General features: G+C 29.4%; 1 protein-coding gene and 1 non-coding gene across 7 annotated transcripts in view; one reads left to right on the forward strand and one right to left on the reverse strand.

Moving 5' to 3' along the window:
• LOC130667379 (disabled homolog 2-interacting protein) overlaps window positions 1-18,947 on the reverse strand; it is a 76,816-nt gene extending 57,869 nt beyond the window's left edge. The window contains exons 1-3 of one of the 6 annotated variants that reach the window (XM_057468890.1): window positions 6,085-6,804; window positions 3,746-3,858; window positions 521-562 (exon numbers count right to left, since the gene is read on the reverse strand). In XM_057468890.1, the coding sequence (XP_057324873.1) occupies window positions 521-562; window positions 3,746-3,858; window positions 6,085-6,331 (402 nt within the window). In that variant the 5' untranslated portion in view covers window positions 6,332-6,804. Of the gene's footprint in view, window positions 1-520; window positions 563-3,745; window positions 3,859-6,084; window positions 6,805-18,416 lie in introns of those variants that run through there. The other 5 variants (XM_057468897.1, XM_057468895.1, XM_057468896.1 and 2 more) reach the window with 5 other exon arrangements.
• LOC130669207 (U12 minor spliceosomal RNA) lies at window positions 15,767-15,917 on the forward strand. The gene has a single exon (XR_008990140.1). It is a non-coding gene; the product is annotated as a U12 minor spliceosomal RNA (small nuclear RNA).
• Window positions 18,948-19,021: the final 74 nt, after the last annotated feature.

A 19,021-nucleotide genomic window follows, 5' to 3' on the forward strand; every position in this document is an offset into this window, starting at 1 on the left:
GAGAACAAAGAATAAATAAGGAGGGCATTTGCATGAATTGTGAGAATGGTTCAATTGTCTCTATCATCTACATGCATATCAGTCACCAGACAACTAAGTGTTAGAAATTGACCTAACTTTATAAGGATGATGTCATTAATTTACAAGAAAATTATATGATACATATATACATCAACGTATTTGAGCAAGCCTATCAATTACAAGGGCAGAAGGGTTTGATGAAAACGATCCTACAGAAATATTATCCGATGGTAGCAGACGTGTCCCTTCATTTCTACCGGCAGGTTAACGAGTGCATTCTATAACGTCAGTGTGGTTGTTATTACACCGACAACAAATTATACATCGGACAATTTGAAGCATTTGCGCACACACATTCACACAAGCGTATCCTTTGATGCAGGAAAGAGTATACTGACTGCATTCAAATGTCTTTTTTTAATTTTTTATCAGAGGTAAATTAGAATAAATAATTGAAATACATCAAGCCATTGAACTAGACTGTTGAATGTATACAAACCTTGTCATGAGCCCTGAAAACGCACCCAGCACCAGCAAATAGCTGCATTTACAAGCAAAATTTAATTTAATTAGTTTAATATTGTATACTCATTAAACGTTACACAGTAGAAAATTTTTCGTATTTGTGTTAACAAAAAAGTCTGTGCTAGAAATTTTATGTTAAATATTTAACATTTTTGGGGGATTCTACGGTTTCCGTGGCACCGCTAAATGACCGTAATTCTTGTAGAACTCGACGAAAGAAGACTTTTTTAAAGAATAAAATTTTTCGATATCTAGCTTAGTTTTTGAGAAAAATGCGATTTTTTCGAAAAAGTGATATATTTCACAGATTTTAATATCTTTAATTTTTTTGTATTTTTTTCCGGAAAGTGCATTTGAAGAAGAAAATTTTGAAAAAAAAAACGTCTGAATTAGTCCATTTTTGAAGAAGTTATAGCTATTTGAAAAAAAGTCTTAGTTCGTTGAGTTCTACAAGAATTTGCAATTATTTGGTGGCGCCACGGAAACAGTAGACTTCTCGAAATAAAAGTAACGTTTACTGATTGTTACTATTCAAAAACACTTAAAAATGTAACTTTAACATAGAGCGCGTGTTAATTCATTAAAGTAACACAAAGAATGTGGTAAATTTACCGTAGCCACTTAATAAGCTTATATAGGGGGGGGGGGGGGGCAAGACGGAGTACTTAAGGAAATTTGTACCAAGTTTTCGGGGACTCAAATACATTAAATTTTTTTTTTTTTTTTAAGAATATTCAAAATGAATAAATAATTTTTAGCTGCTGTTAAAAAAAAAAGTCTATTTTTTGCAGGCAAAGTGTACCCCCTAAAAAAGGTAAAAAAAAAATTTCTGGAAATTAAAGAAATTGGATTAAATTAAACTTTCTTATAAGTAATTTACGTAAAGAAAAATTACATTTTCCATAATTATTGGATGCAAAGAAAGGAAAAAAAAATTTTAATTGTCTTTGTCATAAAACCAGTCATTAAGATTTTTTTACAAAAACAAAATTTTTTGAAAACAGCAATGAAAAAATTTAAAATGATGCTCAATTGTATTTACAAAAGTGATTTCGAAATTTTTAAAAAATAGACTTTTTTTATAAAATTTTTGGACAATCCCACTGCCTCCTCCTTCTATACATAAATTTTTATGTCAAAATAACACAAATAAAAATGTTAATTCAACATTTTGCGTGTGTTGCAGATAGCATTTGAATGTGTAAAAGTTTCAGAACTGATAATAGAGAATAATAACATTTTTTTTTTCAAATTAATAATGTTAAAAAAATGTAAAAATTTGTGTAAAATGCTGTTCTAACACCCAGTTTTGTGTTAATTTAAAAAATTTTTATTATTGTGCACGAAGCCAAAATGCATGCAATTTTTCTAATGTGTTTCAAAACATCTATTGGGCATTGTAATAATAGAGATCACACTTTAAAATAAATTTATTGTTAACAGTTATAATTAAAATTTAAAAATTGTTTTTTGATGGCTCGTAATTAATTGCTTTTGAAATATTCAATTTATTTAAAAATCATGATGAAATAGAACAAATTTGACAATCAATGACAAATGTATAAGCTAATTTATCTTAATTTATTCATCATAATTTATAACCACTACCATTAACCAGGAGTTTAATTTGAAGCATTAATTATTTAAAATTTATCAACATACATCAATAAAAAGTTATTTAATGTTAATAAAATTTATTTGTATTTAATAACCAGTCGATTCAGTTTTGATTACTAACAATAAACACAAATAAACTAACATTTATGGAGAATAAATATACGTCAGGCAAATATATGTCTTCATTAAATATAAATGAATCCAGAATTGCTAAGAATATACTACGTATATAATTAACGCAAATATTGATATCATTAAAGTACAAATAAATGTTCCTATTAAATTTCTCTCTCGGCACATAATTATCTTGAAATATATTTATAGTACTTTTTACTAGAAAATTAAGAAATCATAATGATTTTTATTTTTTTCTTTATCAGCAAAAATATAAACAATTTGTGAAGCTATTTGAAGTAAAAAAATAATTAACTATGCGATGATAATTATCACGAATAGATCTTGGAGTAAATTAAAACATAGAATTATTAGACCTTAGTAAAAATTGAGCTTTATGAAGATTAACTAACTTGATTTTTTAATTAGCGAACGGTGTATTAGAATCATTAATTAATTAAAAAGTCGGGATAAAAGAAAAATATACATATGTTTAACATGATACTGAAAGTAGCAGAGATCTGCCGATTTTGTTGTTTTTATAAACTAGTAGTGAATAAAATAAAATTTTTTGAAATGCATCTTTCAAAATTCCTCCTACAAGTATTTCATTTGTTTATTTAAAAGAAAAAAGTTTTTTTCAATGTCTGTCACTTTAGTATCATGTATTTGACGCATGCTCCAAATAATTTAACATAAAAATTTTCCCAAAGTTTTTTTTTATTTAAGGTAAAAGACCCATTGCTCGATCAATTTTCATGGGAGTGAGATTAAAAGTCAATATAAATCTAACGAACAAACGTTAGTGAAATAATGGCTAGCTGAGCGGTATTTTGAAAACAGTTACTCAATTTGAATTTATAATAAACTACAAAATACTCTGATAGGTCATATTCTGATATGAATTTAAAATCACAAATAATTGTTTATCAATCATCATTTTTTTAGTTTAAATTTTTTTTATAAAAACGCATTAATCAGTTAAAGTGAGCGACTAATGCTACTGATCGGGTTTACCCTCTTAAAATGAATCAGTGAAAAGTGCTGCAAATCAGTGAATATTCACTGCATAAACAGTCCCAAGTATACCACTGATTGAATAAGTCACTGATTTGCAGCACTTTTCACTGATTCATTTTAAGAGAAAAACATAAAAAAATGTAAAAGTTATGAAATATTTAGTTTAATACTCAGTTAATTCACTAGTTCTGAGAATGTATAGATTGAAAATATAAGTGATAAATGTGAAATGGAATAAAAATTAGTTAACTGTCCATAAGGGATGTCTACATTAATTCTGTCTAGACATCATAGATTATTGCAACTAATAAATATTTTCTAGTATAATAATAATAATCTAGTTTATTATTCAACGAAAACTACCCGTGGATATTATATTTTATCTCTGTATTGATAAATTTCTGTTATCATATTTAATTAATTGACACATTAAAATTAATAAACTTACCGCCATGTCCTCACTTCTGTACGCCGTGAGGGTTTGTTCATCTTGCAGTAAAACACAGTAACATGGTTCCCAACATGATTCTCCAGCAGTCTCACTAACACAACATTCTGGCTCTGTAAACATTAAATCGTAAATTATAAATTTTATAATGCATCATTTTAGACAAAAGTAAATGGATAATTATAATACGTAAATAAAATTTTATAGAACGTATTTAACAAATCAGTGTATATATAGATACGAATGTATAGTGAAAGGTCGATGAGTGAATAAGCCCATTGGATATTATACTTAATCGTGATACAATTTACTACTAATTATGAAATCGCGTCGGTGGCAAACCAGCCGTGAAAGGGATTAGCTTATGGCAAACCGGTCGTAAACAAGTACCTATAAGCATAACATTTCATACTTCGAACTTATGCACTTGTGCACGTCAATGGCAGATAAAATTTAGTATCCATAAGAGACAGTACAGAGGAGAGATGAAGGAGAGATGAAGGTATAGATATATACAAGAGGAAAGGGTTGGAGATCCCGTGAGGCCACTCGAGCATGTAACTATAGTATATATACTAAACCCAGGTGAACAGACATCGTATTGCTGGGTGCCTCGACAATTTCCGGATGCTAATGGTCTCGAGTCTCGACATCGTTGGACCACGTTCATTCCAAATAATTAATTCCCGGCGTGGAGTTTCATTTGCTCTTTTTCTCACCTCTTTACTTGCTTTTATTCTACTTATCCTCTTTCTTGCCAGCAAATAATATACTGCGATAATAAACCCCACGAATCATATTTAAATCACAGCCGGAATTGCACGAAATACATTTTTTGTTAAGTAAAAGTCATGGGGAAAAATAGTGAATAAAAAAAAAAATGAGTATTGATTATTGCACACCTCAAGCGCGAACGCACTGTGTGCTTTACGATCGAAATCATTTCTCGACTCACGTTTAATCATCTCTACACTTTTATCGATTACACTAAAATGGGTTAAATTATATACTAGTGCAAAGATAATTAATTAAGGAATAATTTTGACCCGGTATTTTGTCAATTCATTATTCTATTGATTTAAAATGAATTATTTTTAGCAATAGGATTATTCTTGTGGCTGCAACAGGAATATCCTGTTGTAGCGACTAACTCATGCTACAGGAACGTTCCTGTAGCACCAACATTTCTTTTTTTTCAGTGTAAATAATTTTATTTATATTAGTTCTATATCTTTTGTCGCAAGAACGCTTTTGAAAATCACTAAATCCTTTTTGTTTAATTGTAATTAATAAAAAAAACTTAAAACCGGTAATTCATGAAAAATTTAGCTGCCATTTTTTATTTTTATTATTTTTTTTTCCTCCACCAATTACTTGCAGCAGCACTAGTGCAACAGTAGAATTAAAAAATAAAAAGCGTCATCTAAAAAAAAGCGGAATATTTAAAAAAAATTTTAAATAATAAAAATTAACCTGAAAGAAAAAAAACTAAATAAATAAAAAATAAAATGAATAATTTAAAAGTATAGTAATAATAAATTATGTAAAAGAATGATTAAAATAATAATATAATCAAATTATACTCGACTTCTGTACTTTATATAATCTATTTATTTAAATTTCGAAATTCCTTCAAGTTACTCATGCTTACAATTATTTTTGCTGTAATATGAAATTCAAACTTTTCCCAGAATATGTTTGGTAAAATTGTTTTATTTTAGTTTGTATATTTATACATATTATCGATTTTATATATTAATGCTAAATTTTTTAGCATTATCTTAACGGTTACGTTAGTAAATGGGAACGACTAAATACATATATATGTATATATATGTATCGAAAACCTGTCGGAGTTTATTGAAACTTATTTAAAGATTCTTCGTTTGTAAGGATATTTAAAAAATTTAATTATAGTTATATAAAATACACTTGCTATTTTTAGATTTAAAAAAGTCGGTCAATTAGGTCAATGTACTCGGGCAATTTTGTTTATTTTATAATAAGACAAGATCAATAAAGTATTTACTTTATTAAAGCAATTTATTTATAAAAAATATATTGTATTGTGTATCTAAGGACAGCGATCGTAAAAGATAGAGATCTATGAATTATGAACACGATATCACGCTAAACAAGTCATTCAGAAAGTGGGTAATGACCTGCAAAACTAGGCTATAAAAACATGTACAACATATATTAAAGATATTATTGTATAAGTTAAAATTGATTTGATGGGATTAAAATAATAATAATATATATATATAGTCAATTTATCATAACGATTGGAGAAAGGCAAATGACAAGAGTAACTCTTTTATATTCGAGTATTTGCTTACCACAGTAGTGCATCAAGAGGTCAAGAATGCCAGAATAAACTCGAGAATCTTGATGGCAACAGTTGGGTTCAACTTGAGGCTCAAATAGAGAGAAATCAAGACCCTCCATGTCGCTTTCGCCACATGAATCGCTCAGAGGCTCAAATATACTTATATTATCACCAATAGCACTTTCGTCTTCAGTGATAATAAATTCACGCAATTCTGATGATGAAGATGATGCTGTGCCATGTTGACACAACGCCATGTTTTCAGCATCAGTACATTCACTTATAGAAATTTATTAATATACACAATTAATTATTTACTCTTCTAACCATTTTTAATGTTCATTTTATACTGCAACTCTGCAGCCATTGATATTCATACTTTCTCTGCATTTATGATAGATGTCTTTTATTAATTATTATTAACTTTGCAAAAAATGAATGAAAAGTTTGAGAGAAAAGAGAAACATTGAATAAGGTATAGAGCACACTGATCGCGGAGACGTATAACAGTAAAAGTCCTGCTAGACCAGCTTGCGGATCAGACTCAATGTCTTGTTGATGTTTGTATACTTGGTCAGACTCAAGTTGAGACGAGACGCCGTTTATGATTTTTTATTACTTGGCATAAAGACTCAGTCTTTCTCATAATGTCCATTAATTAACCTCGGGTTTTACTGCAAGTTCAGATAACGAATTCACGAAATTTATTAAAAATTCAAATAAAGACGGATTGTTTTTTGCTCAGAAATAAATTATTTATTGGCGTAAGAAATATTTTGCACTACAAATTGAAGACTGAAATTTTCTTAGGACTGGGAAAAATTTCTTAGAGCAATAATTTTTTTCTCACCTCGGAAAATTTTTTCTTACTCCAAAAAAGTTTTATTGCCCTGCGAAATTTTTTGTTTTCAATTTATACGCATAAAAAAATCGTCGAGTCAAGAAAACATTTTGGAAGGTTTTCAAAACATTTTTTTTTAATCAAGAATATTTACGTTCAGTCCTGTGTAATGCAAAAAATTTATTGGGACAAGTAGTAATTTTTTTGGAGCGAGTGAAAATTCTTGTGCCAAGAAATCCTTTTTTTTATGATCCTGAAGTTAGCAGACAATCAAAAATTTTTGAATTTTTTTCCAACCAATAAATTACAAAAAAAAAAAAAAAAAATTTGCACATGTAGAAAATTTAAAAATCTATAAGTGCAATTTTTTCAAATGTTTTTTTTTTTCATAATTTATTGTTTTAAAAAAAAAAACAAAAATTACTACACGTCGGCTGAATTCAGTGTCATTTTTTTCTTCGATTTTATTTTATTTAGTTTTTTTATTAAATTATTTATTTCAATAATATGTGATATTGTTTTCAAATGGTTGAAACCTCATCAAAAATTTTGTGATTAATAAAATTGTGTTGAATAAAATGTAATGTAAATTATTGAAATATCAAACAATATAACAGATTAACTGCTATGATATCGAATTATCAAAAATATTTCAAAAGAAATAATTTAAATTGCACACGTGCGTTTACCGCTTATATATATATTGTTGAGATTTTACTCCATTTCACATATATTTGTTTTGTCCCACGGGTACCCGATAAAATGAACGTTTGCGTTTTATGATTACAATACCAGTCATACAATTCGTATCACGCAATGGGTTCTCATGACATTTTATTTAATGAATTGTCCAGAAAATCCGGATATTTAAAAGAAAACTCTTTTGATATTTATCATAACATAATATTTAATAAATAAATATTAAAATACCGACAAATTGATTAATCAATAATAACATTTATCATTATTGCAGGCAATTCTTATCATAAATAAATTCTATTTCTTCCAAGACAATTATTTATTATTTTTGACATAAATGTGAATGAATATAAATATGAGATTCTTATTACTGCAGTACAAACAAATCAAAGTAAAGTGAAGAAATAACTGAAGAGAAAGAAAACGTTTATTTTTTTTTTCTTCTTTTGTGGGAAAAAAATAAATGAGGACAAGAAAAATATATTTGAACTGTCACATTAAGAAATAACCCGCGAAATCCCCGAAGTAAACACGTTCTAGGTTCGTCGTCAACTGACTTAGCACAGACTGGAGCCAACATCTAGAGACCGAACTGATCCGAGGGTCCACGAAGCCGGCCGACGACCCAGAATATCCATCTCGAATCCTCATCTCTTTGGGATAATTTAATAATTCCCATTATAATATTTGATTTCTATTTATCAATTGGAAATTCATGAGCTTATGACCTAACAGACAAATTTATTATCATCGTTGTTGTATCAAAAGAAACAAAAATTAAATTACATATGTTTCAGAAATAAAATTTATTGGTATATGAAATTTTGAATTATGGAAATAATAAAAATATATATGTTATAGTTTATGACAGATCGACATCTGCCAATGTATTGGAATATTTTTGCATCAGGTGCAAGAAAGTATACGAGTGGTTTTATACAAAGAAAAGACATTGCATTTGATATGTGAGCAAGATATAGAATTTTAATGTCACATGTGGAATATCTTACGGTTTTACTATTAACCGCATTTATTCGCGCAGCCAACCGCATAATCGTTGATGCAGTTACATCCTTCCTTGAATTTCTTGTTTCTATCTTCTTCCGTATCTTCTTTTTATTTTTATTGAGATGAGCATTGTGGATGACCATGTTCTACTATTCCAAGATTGCTTGATGCTGGACAAGGTCGACTGGACTCTCATTACTTTACCAAGTCAACTAGAACCTTCTGTTCCGTTATGTACCATCTTTTCTCTTTACTCTTTTTTTCCCATCATTATGATCATCATTATTTTGCGTTAAGAATCGTTCAATCATCTCTTCTATGCCGGTCGAAAAAATTTTATCGACAACGATATATACCTTCGTATGGTAACACCTACAGGTTCTACTATTCTACTTTTCAACGTTTTTTTCTTCTATTATAAAGTTTTTCATTTCACCGTCATTTAAATATACATATATATAATACGCTGAGAGAAAAAAATGTATATCTTCAAGAAGAAATTATTGATTTAAGTACTTTAGTTACTTAAATAGTGCCGAGTAATTATTTTCATCAATCAAGTAAAATAATAACTTGATTCAAGCATTTTATTCACTGGCTTGATACTAAGATAAACATTTGATTTTTTCAAACAAATATTACTAGTCATGCTTGTTATTTAATCTAATCTTGTTCAGATTAGTTTTGTACCTTACGAAACATTTTTTTTATAAATAAATAATTTTACCCTCTCTAAGATTCGAACCTAGACCGATCACGCGAAACTTATGACGTCCAGCTGCGGTGGCCTATTGGAAATCGTGTATTTAATAAACTCTTAAGTTATTCATCGATGTATGGCATATTAAATATTAATTTACACAACTAAGTAATTCAATTCAAATATTTAGTAGTTTATAGAAGTAGCTCTCGAAAAAATTAATATATTTAATATTTTTATTAGCACCAATGAAAAATTTCATTTCGTTATAATAAGAAATTTTTTTCATAGTGCAAGAATTTTTCACTAATTTTTAATTATATCTTTCTTCAATTCCTTTTTTTTATTTAGCCAAATAATTACTTTATTGAAATTTTTAATTGTAATAAATTTGAGAAGGTATCAACTAAATTGTCAAAATATTTGGTTGCCTTAAGAAATTGATGCTCCTAGAAATTTATTATTAAAGTGAAGCAATAGTTTTCTCAAAATAAGAACTATCAATTTAATTTTAGAAAAAAATGACTTATTTTCAGTATTTATGGAAACAAGAAAAATAATTACTTGTATTAAATTTATTTTTCTTTCAGTGCATAATATAACTATTAACTGCATGATATGAATTCAATTAACCGAAATGAATATTAGTAGTATATGTATTACGAATTGATAATTAATTATTTCAGATTGGCGATGCAATGTTTGTTGAATTGCCTCGAATACGCTTAGACGGCGGAGCCAGGGCTTTTCGTCAACATTGGGGATATGAATTGCGTCCATTAGCACCCCCACCGCCACTTATTGAAGAAGATGAAGGCGGAATTGAACCAGAAACTGTCAGTCTACGTGAAGCCAACACTGCATCGCCTATTGTTTTATTAAAGTTTCTAAGGAGGGTCTACAGTAATTTTTATCCAAGCTTTTCTCTCAAACTAAACCTCTAACCGCAAAACTAAGAACGAAGCTTTGATGCATTACTCTATAAACTAGCAGTCTACGTTTTGATTTTTGAAAAATATTTATTTGTTTAAGAGAAAAACGTGGGCAAAGTTTCCATTTACTGCGCAAGTGCAACAAGAATTGTTCCGTTTGTTGACTTGAGTATGATAAAGAAAAAAGGTTCAGACCCCTCTTAATTGTAATAAATTTGAGAACGTATCAATTAAATCGAAGAAATGTTTGGTTGCCTGAAGCTATTGATGCTTTTAGAAATTTATTAATAAAGTGGAGCAATAATTTTCTTAATATCAATTTAATTTTATAAAAAAATGACTTATTTTGAGTATTTATGAAAACAAGAAAAATAATTACTTGCATTTAATGTTTTTTCTCTCAGTGCATCAATGTATATATGTAATATGTGTATAGTATTTTATATGCAACGGAATAAAAGCAAAATTGTTGGCGCACTGTTGTCGATCGCATGGTGCGCACCGATGCAGGTGCAGACGAATGGAGTTCAGTCCGTCGGGCATAAAAATTTTCCAGCCCCTTTTTACTCGCAACCTAGTATACCCTCGTCAACTACTCTACTTTATTTTACGTCTTTTTTCTACTCTATATATATAACAAAGCAGGGTGTATATCACAAATACACAGCAAGCGGCAACGAGATGCATCGACGGATCAATCGCCAGAGGGATGATGAAGTAAAAAAGAAGGGAGCAAGCAGAAATGTACAGTCTGAAGCTCATACTAGATACCTTTAGGTCCATATCAAGGGGATGAAAATAAAATACATTAGGGTAAAAGTTATATCCTTAAAACTATCTACTCGTTCCCACTCGTATATATATTTCTTGCTCTCATATATCCGATTAAAAAACTTGACATAAACATAAATATTAGACAATATATTTATTTGTTTTTTTTTTATTTTTTACAAATATGAGCTACTCTGGCATCTTGATTGATCTTATTGATTCCCTTATCTTTGAGTAAAAGTAAACTTGACTGGTCACGATTTCTCGCTTTCTAATTTTCTAATAGACAACTAACTTTAAGTATAACTTTTTTTCACATTCATTACCTGAATGTACTCAATTAACATCAGCAGCTTCGTTGAAACTTAAAACTTTTAAGTATATTATTATTATGTATCAGAAGTATGTGTTTCATTACAGATAAAAATATTGTTTTTTAAATATAATAGAAAAAAGAAAAAAATTCCCAGTTGTCGATACGCGTATCGAAATCCGATCTAGCAACTCAAGGGTGTCACGTTTTGCTATTTCTTTTTTTCCTCCCTCTCACAACTTGAATAAATTTCTCATACATAGATCCGGTCACGCTATAAGCACCATGAGAAATTTACTATCAATAATAATTCTCGTCATCTTTGTACATGATTCATCAACTATGTAACACATTGCAGTACAGTATAAAAAAGTCAGGTCTCTTGCTTATTTGCGAACACTGTGAGTCATCGAGTCATTGTCTAAATGGTAATCTACGTTTAGGATACAAGAATATACCGTTAAAGTAACATAATAAGGAAAAGGATTTTTATCTCTACATTCTTTTTTTCTCTCTTTTTCTTTTAAAAAGTAAAAAGTATTTATAATACACTTGATGACTGGCGAATTTATCGACTATATTAGTTACTTTTAATTGAGAATTAACAAAACTTTTCATCATAGTATTTATAGAAATGATGATTCTGTGTCGATTTATATACAGAGTAAAAAATATAGGTAACTTTACTTAAGAATATGAGTTAAATTTACGAAATTCATATTTTGTAAACTTAAAACGCTATTTAATTGAAATTGTAGAATTTTTATAATATCTTGAGAATTTAATTTTTATTTATATTTATAGTAAATTGTATACTAGACTGAGAAAAAAAATACTATTTTCCAAACAAGAATTTCTTGGTTCAAGAAATCCGTTCAAAATATTTATTTTATTATTATTAATTATCAATTTCTTGAGAAAAGAACATCAAATTTATTTTTGTTGTTATATGAATTTGATATTATATTATATTATGAGTAAACAAAAGAATAGCTTTACTTGAATAAAATAAAAATTATTTCCTTCAATTCTACGAATTCTTGAGACAAAATGATATATTCTTGATAATTATCAAGAAATTAGTTCTTGTATCAAGTAAATGTTCTTGATAAAAGTATTTTTTTTCTCAGTGTATATTAGAATGGAATTAAATAAAATTAAATTTGTATATAATTTTCAACTTTTTATTATTCTTATTATTTACCGCATGTGTATTAATGTTGAAGCCAATTTTTATATTTAAAAATCACTTGACTTGACCGAGATTCGAATCCTGATCTTCCGCGTGCGAAACTAATCCTCAGTTTGTCTGCTTTTTTTTTATGTACCTGAAGATCGGAACGTTTTTCGCAAAACGAAAAAAAAAAAATGAAATGAAAAGTAAAAAATCTACTGGATCTAGTCTTCTGAAATGTTTCGCATAGCACGTCAGCCGAAAACTGCAGCCTACCCCATTTACTTCTTTTAAGTCAAATTACATGAATTCGTTTCACTTTTGTTGCACGAAAAATGTTCCGATCTTCAGGTACATTTTTTTTTCATATAAAGAAGTTTACTTGCAAATTATAATCATACAAAATATTTAATTTTTGTTTTGTTTAGGCCGAAAATAACTTAAAAAGAGGCCTTTGTTATCATGGTTTCTCAGTTTGACGGTCCGACGTCTCCTTTGATCAAAGTCACCTAAACTTGTAATACATGTTCGTATACGTTATCTCTACGAATTGTTAATTATCGATCTGCTTTCGAAAAATTATAAACCGTTTAGTAATTTTCAGTTTTTGTATAATACTTAATATTACGCTATTCATCCAATTCACAAAAATTACTATACAGATAGTAACTTTTTCATATAGTACACTGTAAAAAATATGCGGAGAGTGAACGCGGATTAAATCCGGAGTAAATTTGGAGTAACTGTGGAGTGAATGCAGAGCGGATGACTGTTTATTTACTTAATCCCCTCGGATTGAATGCGGATTTAAATAAAATCCAGACCACTCCAAAATCACTCCGCTGATAAAACAAACTCCCAATTTACTCCATATGCGGCGTGATTTTTTTCACTTCCGAAACTCCAAGCGACGAAGTGAATTCGGATTGAAATAAAATCCGTAATCATTCTGCATTCACTCCCGATTTTTTACAGTGTATAGTCTGATTTTAAAAATAATTTAAATTAATTGTATTATTGAAAAAGGAAACACAACATTAATATAATATATTTTTAAAATCAATCGTGGATAAAAATAAAGAAAAAAGATTAAGACAATAAAGCATGACACACAATCGATGACCGAATCGCGTGCAAGAGAGGTTACTAGTACATGATGTAGAGTTATTGCGTAACACGCGTAATTTAAAGCCCTAAAGAAAGACATTCTATAGTTGGAGTTTTCGTTCCCACAGTTACCTATACAATAAAGTCTCATATATTAGTTCAAATCTTAGAGATTATCGCTGCACATGAAAACTAAATTCTAAAATTATTGTTGACGTAAAAGGAAGTAATGTTTCACGTCAAATAGGGAGCTCAAAAACTGTTTTTAAAATACTTTTAACCAATATTTTATTTTAAACCTTACGCAATACTTTTAATTCTTCATAGTACATGTTAAAATAACTTAATATGTTATGAAATTTTATAAGTATCAGCAATAATTTATAATTTGAATAGTAAATAATATATTTTATTAATTTTATCTTGGATACAATATTTATTGTATGGATTAAACAAATAATTAAAATATTGTTGGTGATATTAAATATGTCAATTAAGCGCAATCTGTGGCAAATAAGCGATTAGAGTAGTTGCAGATTTTAATAATAATCAGCGAGAGCTTATATTGTATATACATGTAATATATAGTGTTGAGAAAGAGAAAGGTTTAGTTAGACTGGACTGTCTCGCTACTGTCTATCGACCGGGTTCTCTCGCCTGTAAACTCCACGATACGATGAGAAATAACAAAAAACTTGATATCGACAAACAGTTTTTTTATTTTTTTTTATCTCATTTTCATCAATGAATGATATCAATTATTCATAATATAGTCGCACCCAGCTGGAATGTTCAAGGTAAAATTTTGTATCTCAGATGGTAAAAAGGTGGGTGTGGATCTTGATTATTTTTAGATTATTGCATTAAATCCGCCTTCATACTCATCACACATTCTTGGCATTTATTATTTTTCGGATTGCAAAATTTAAATTTACAAGAATAAATATGTATTAAGAACGAAATATTAATAAATACATGGTATATATTAACGCTCTGTATATATTTGTAAAAGTAATAATAATTGTATAGCTGGCTCTAAGTTGTGAATGAATAAGAAGGATATTCTCAGGGTATTGAAGAGAGTGTAAGAAACATAAAGAATAGCAATATAATAATAAAAAGCGCGCGTAATAATTTACTTCCGTAATAACTTTCTCTGTTTCCACGCGGGCGATAAGAAATAAAGACGAAGGCTTGCGCAAAATGCTCTTTTGCGAAAGTCGACAGATACTCGCGTATACTATAATACATCATGCGTCATTAAAAGTATGTATATATACATTACAATATTTAACAATTTAATCCGGAGATTGCATCCAAATATATGAAATTATTAAATTTTATTTCTTATTTGTTAACATTGAAAGCATAAGTATTTATAAATTTTTAGTTTTAGTTTAATACAAAAGTAATGTCAGATAAGTTGATCCCATAAATCGCGAAAGCACATTTACTCCTCTAGTTTCGCGGGGGATGGTTTAGGGTACGTATAGCAGTAGTGTGAAAGTAATCGATATTCCAGCAGCTTCCCCGTACACTGGAGCCTTAGCGCTTGGTCGGTTTTCTACGCCTCTGACGCTTCTTTTAGACCTTACATATCCAGACCAAGACCGATCAGAACTCCAAAAGCGCCCTCGGGTTATTCGTATACCATCAACGTAAGTAAAACATCACCCGTACCCTTTCTTTAATTCTTACTTTCCTTCAATTTACTTTCAATCTTTTTTTTATCTTTTATAAATCTGACTATTTTTTTCAACATAATATCAAATCATCACTTTTTATGACTGTAAATTTAAATTAAAGCGTAACATTTTTCTTCAAGCGTACTATTTTAATATGACGCTGTCGGGTGACAACAAGTTCAATATCATTATAAAACGTTTATCGTGCAATAATGGTATCATTAAATAATGCTTATCAATGTATCGTAAACAGGTACTGACAAGTTTGTAAAAAGCTTTCAATTATAAACTAAATTGAACAAACGAAATCAAAAACAATAATAAAAATAATAATTAACTGAGTTTAAATTTAAAAATACTAGTGCTAGATATTATCGACAGATGGCTAAATCAACAACATTTTTTCGCTCAAAGACTGTTGTTTTAGACATGATATAATCGATTCAGATGGTGGCAATAATCGTGCCTTAAACTAATGAGTAAGGAAAATATAGAGCTTTGGTAATGCTTAGCTATGCTAAATATTTAAGCGACCATATTTTTGACAGGGTACAGGTCGTCCTTCGGCTGCCTGAACTACTTTTTTAGGCGGCTAAGTGAAGCGATCTACCCTACATGTCAATGAAAACAGAAATTATCTGATGTGACATCATTTAACGATATTTTCTTGCCGGATGAGAAAATTTTTTAAAAACAACGAAAGGTGGCTTTGAGATTTTTTAACAAAGAATGCGACGCAAATAATTTAAAAACGTGACAAGCATCTAGTTTTATCTAAAGAAAAAATCCATTTTTCAACAGCTTGACCATTGAATTTCGAAGAAGTATTTTCGTTTACGGCACGCAATGGACCTTCACCAGATTCAAGCTAATGTTAAAACTTATAAGACCTTGAATTTTACATATAATAGTTGTAAATGCTGGCTTAAAAAAATTTCTCGTAGCATAACGTAGTTATTGTTTTTTAAAATCACGTCATAAGTGAGAAAGAACTGAAAAAATAACTTGCAAAATAGTTTCACAGTACTATGTTAGATGTATTATTTTTTTATTTTTTATTCTTTTAAATACATTCACTATGAAATGATTTAATTCACGGTCATAATCGTGGGAGTATCCACGCTTGGAATTGAGTCTTGAAGTCGGCATAACTGTTATTCTACGAGTAACCGTAATGTTTTTTTTCTACCTGCTTTGTACCTGTACACATTTACTTCTACCTTTACATTGTCTTTCTATACTTGCCTATCATGACCGGAAGGTAGACAAAGGGCATGCGCATTCACAACCGGAAGTGTGAGCAATGTGCGTGACACGAATCGTGCGAGTTTCGTTTTATAGAGGATTTTAATTTCTATACTTGAATTTATATTTAAATGGGAGCTTTTAGTTTTCGGCTTAAAAAAAAAAGTCCTCAAAGCCTTGTAAAATAGATGTAAAAATAATGTACGTTCAATTGCAATCATAAATACATAGGAACTTTATTTAACAAATTAAATAAAAATTAATTCAATAGAATACTGTAGGGACACTAAGTTTAGGAATTTTCGGTATTTCTTTGACGTGAATAAAAAATAACGGCGGGGGTACAAAAAGCACGAGCAGCACGAGTAAACCCCTATTACAAAATTCCATTCACGTGCTATACCGTTTGTTCCTTCTCTTTTACTTGTACCTACTCACCTACACTTTCCGCTTTGTGTTCACTATACTGTATAAATTCTTAGCAAATTTTACCCGAAACCCCAAAAGCGTTAATTTTTAATCACTACCTCCACAGATTGTACAATCTAGTAAAGTTTACTTGGGTTTCTGTGATTTTAAATTAATATTCACCGAGCATAATAATTTTTCTTTTGTAGATTTCGAGATATACAAAGGCTTTTTAAGAGTTAGGTTGTAGTTACAAAGATATACGTGTTTAAATTTTGAATGCAGAATAAAAGTAGACAAGATTAAGTGGGGCGTTTGTTGTGAGGAAGAGTTTGAGTGTAAAAATATCTTATGAAACGAGTTCGAGTATTTAGGATGGCAAAAACTCTCGATGGAACTCCGAACGTACTATGGCTTAGTAACAACAATAAAAAAAACGATAATTAATTTAAAAGGCAGCCGCTTAACGTAATAGGATAATAATATTTTGGTAAAGGTCAAGAGTAGTATATACATATATATGTATATTATATAATACAATAATTTTAGCTCTCTTTTAACGGTTTTTACTTGAGTTTATATTTGAAAAATTATGATTTATTCATTATTCTATTATCATCTAGCTCAAGATTACGACAACTTCTATTCGTTGAAGAAATTGTAGTGTGTATTTTACGAGAAGCATTGCCGTGAGCCGTTATCCCGTCCGTTCTCATGTCACGTGCAAACACGAAACTCAGTAAATTTTAAGTACATAAATTTTAGCATCTCGTGAGTTGATTCTCTGTATACTGTATACTACACTCGAATTATTTTCGCGACATGAATTACAAGCTTATATTCGTTGATGATATACGTTAAATGATATGTGTACATATAATACAATATAAAATAAATGCCTTGGAATGCGATTGACTCAGTCAATGTTTTATTGCTAGTCGTGGTAGCAATATGACAGACATATCATTGATTTTGATCGGCGAGCAACCAGAAAGGGAGAGTAGTTTTTTAAAATTCACTGAATTATCAGCCGTATAAAAAGTATTTATATCATTTTGTTGAACAATATTTCGTCAAATGCAATTATACGCACATATATAACTATATGTTTTATGTAATTTTTTACTATCAGTCGTATAATTAGAATTAGTCAGGTGGATGTTACGAGATATTGACAGGAAATTATAGCTTTCTAGTTGAATTAACTTTTGACATATTCGGAGTAAAAACCTATTATTAATATCTATATGTAGTATCGTTATAATTTTATTAAATAAGTACATACACGTGATTCACCAGGATTTAAAAAACAATATATACATAACACATTCACTACACGTGTTAATTTACTTATGTCAATAGACATTTCTATACTTTTATTTATAGTTTTATCTGAGCGATTATTTAAATATACAATTTACTGTCGTGTTAAAATAATAAAACAATGAGATTTACTCACCGCAGACATTGAGCCAACCCTCGACTCTGGAAGGGTACTCCAGCTTCATGATGCTCCGATTCACCGATATATTATACTTTCCAAAGTATATTATCCAATTGTAAATTTACACCAACACATAAAATCATCACTCAAATAAATATAATAAGCATTTAACATATTATTATTATTATTATTATTATTTATTATTGATAAATTTAAATGCACGAATAAAAAATAATTAATAGCATGAATATTAAATAGAAATAATTATGCTTGCAATCACTGTCGGGGTGAAAGTCCTTGACCATTGACCAACTTGAAATGGAGTTAACAATTTACATGTAAACAAGAGAGTGCCAGATGCAAAGCACAATTGTTAAGTTTGTTGGTAAGGGTAAGCGCGCGGTAAACACTACATATTTAATCGCGGCAGCATACGAACCACATGCACCAGCTCGTCGATTCAAACTGAAAGTGGCGGCGATAAAAGGCAAAACCAAGGCGTATAGTTGCGTATAGTAACGAGTAGTGAGGCGAGGCCACCAGACCGGCCAGTGACAATCCACAACTACATTCAATACACTCTCACGTCATATATATTTCATCTGCTCTACTCCCTTTTA

Source organism: Microplitis mediator, chromosome 5 (genome assembly GCF_029852145.1).
Source record: "Microplitis mediator isolate UGA2020A chromosome 5, iyMicMedi2.1, whole genome shotgun sequence".
NCBI classification, from domain to species: Eukaryota; Metazoa; Arthropoda; class Insecta; order Hymenoptera; family Braconidae; genus Microplitis; species Microplitis mediator.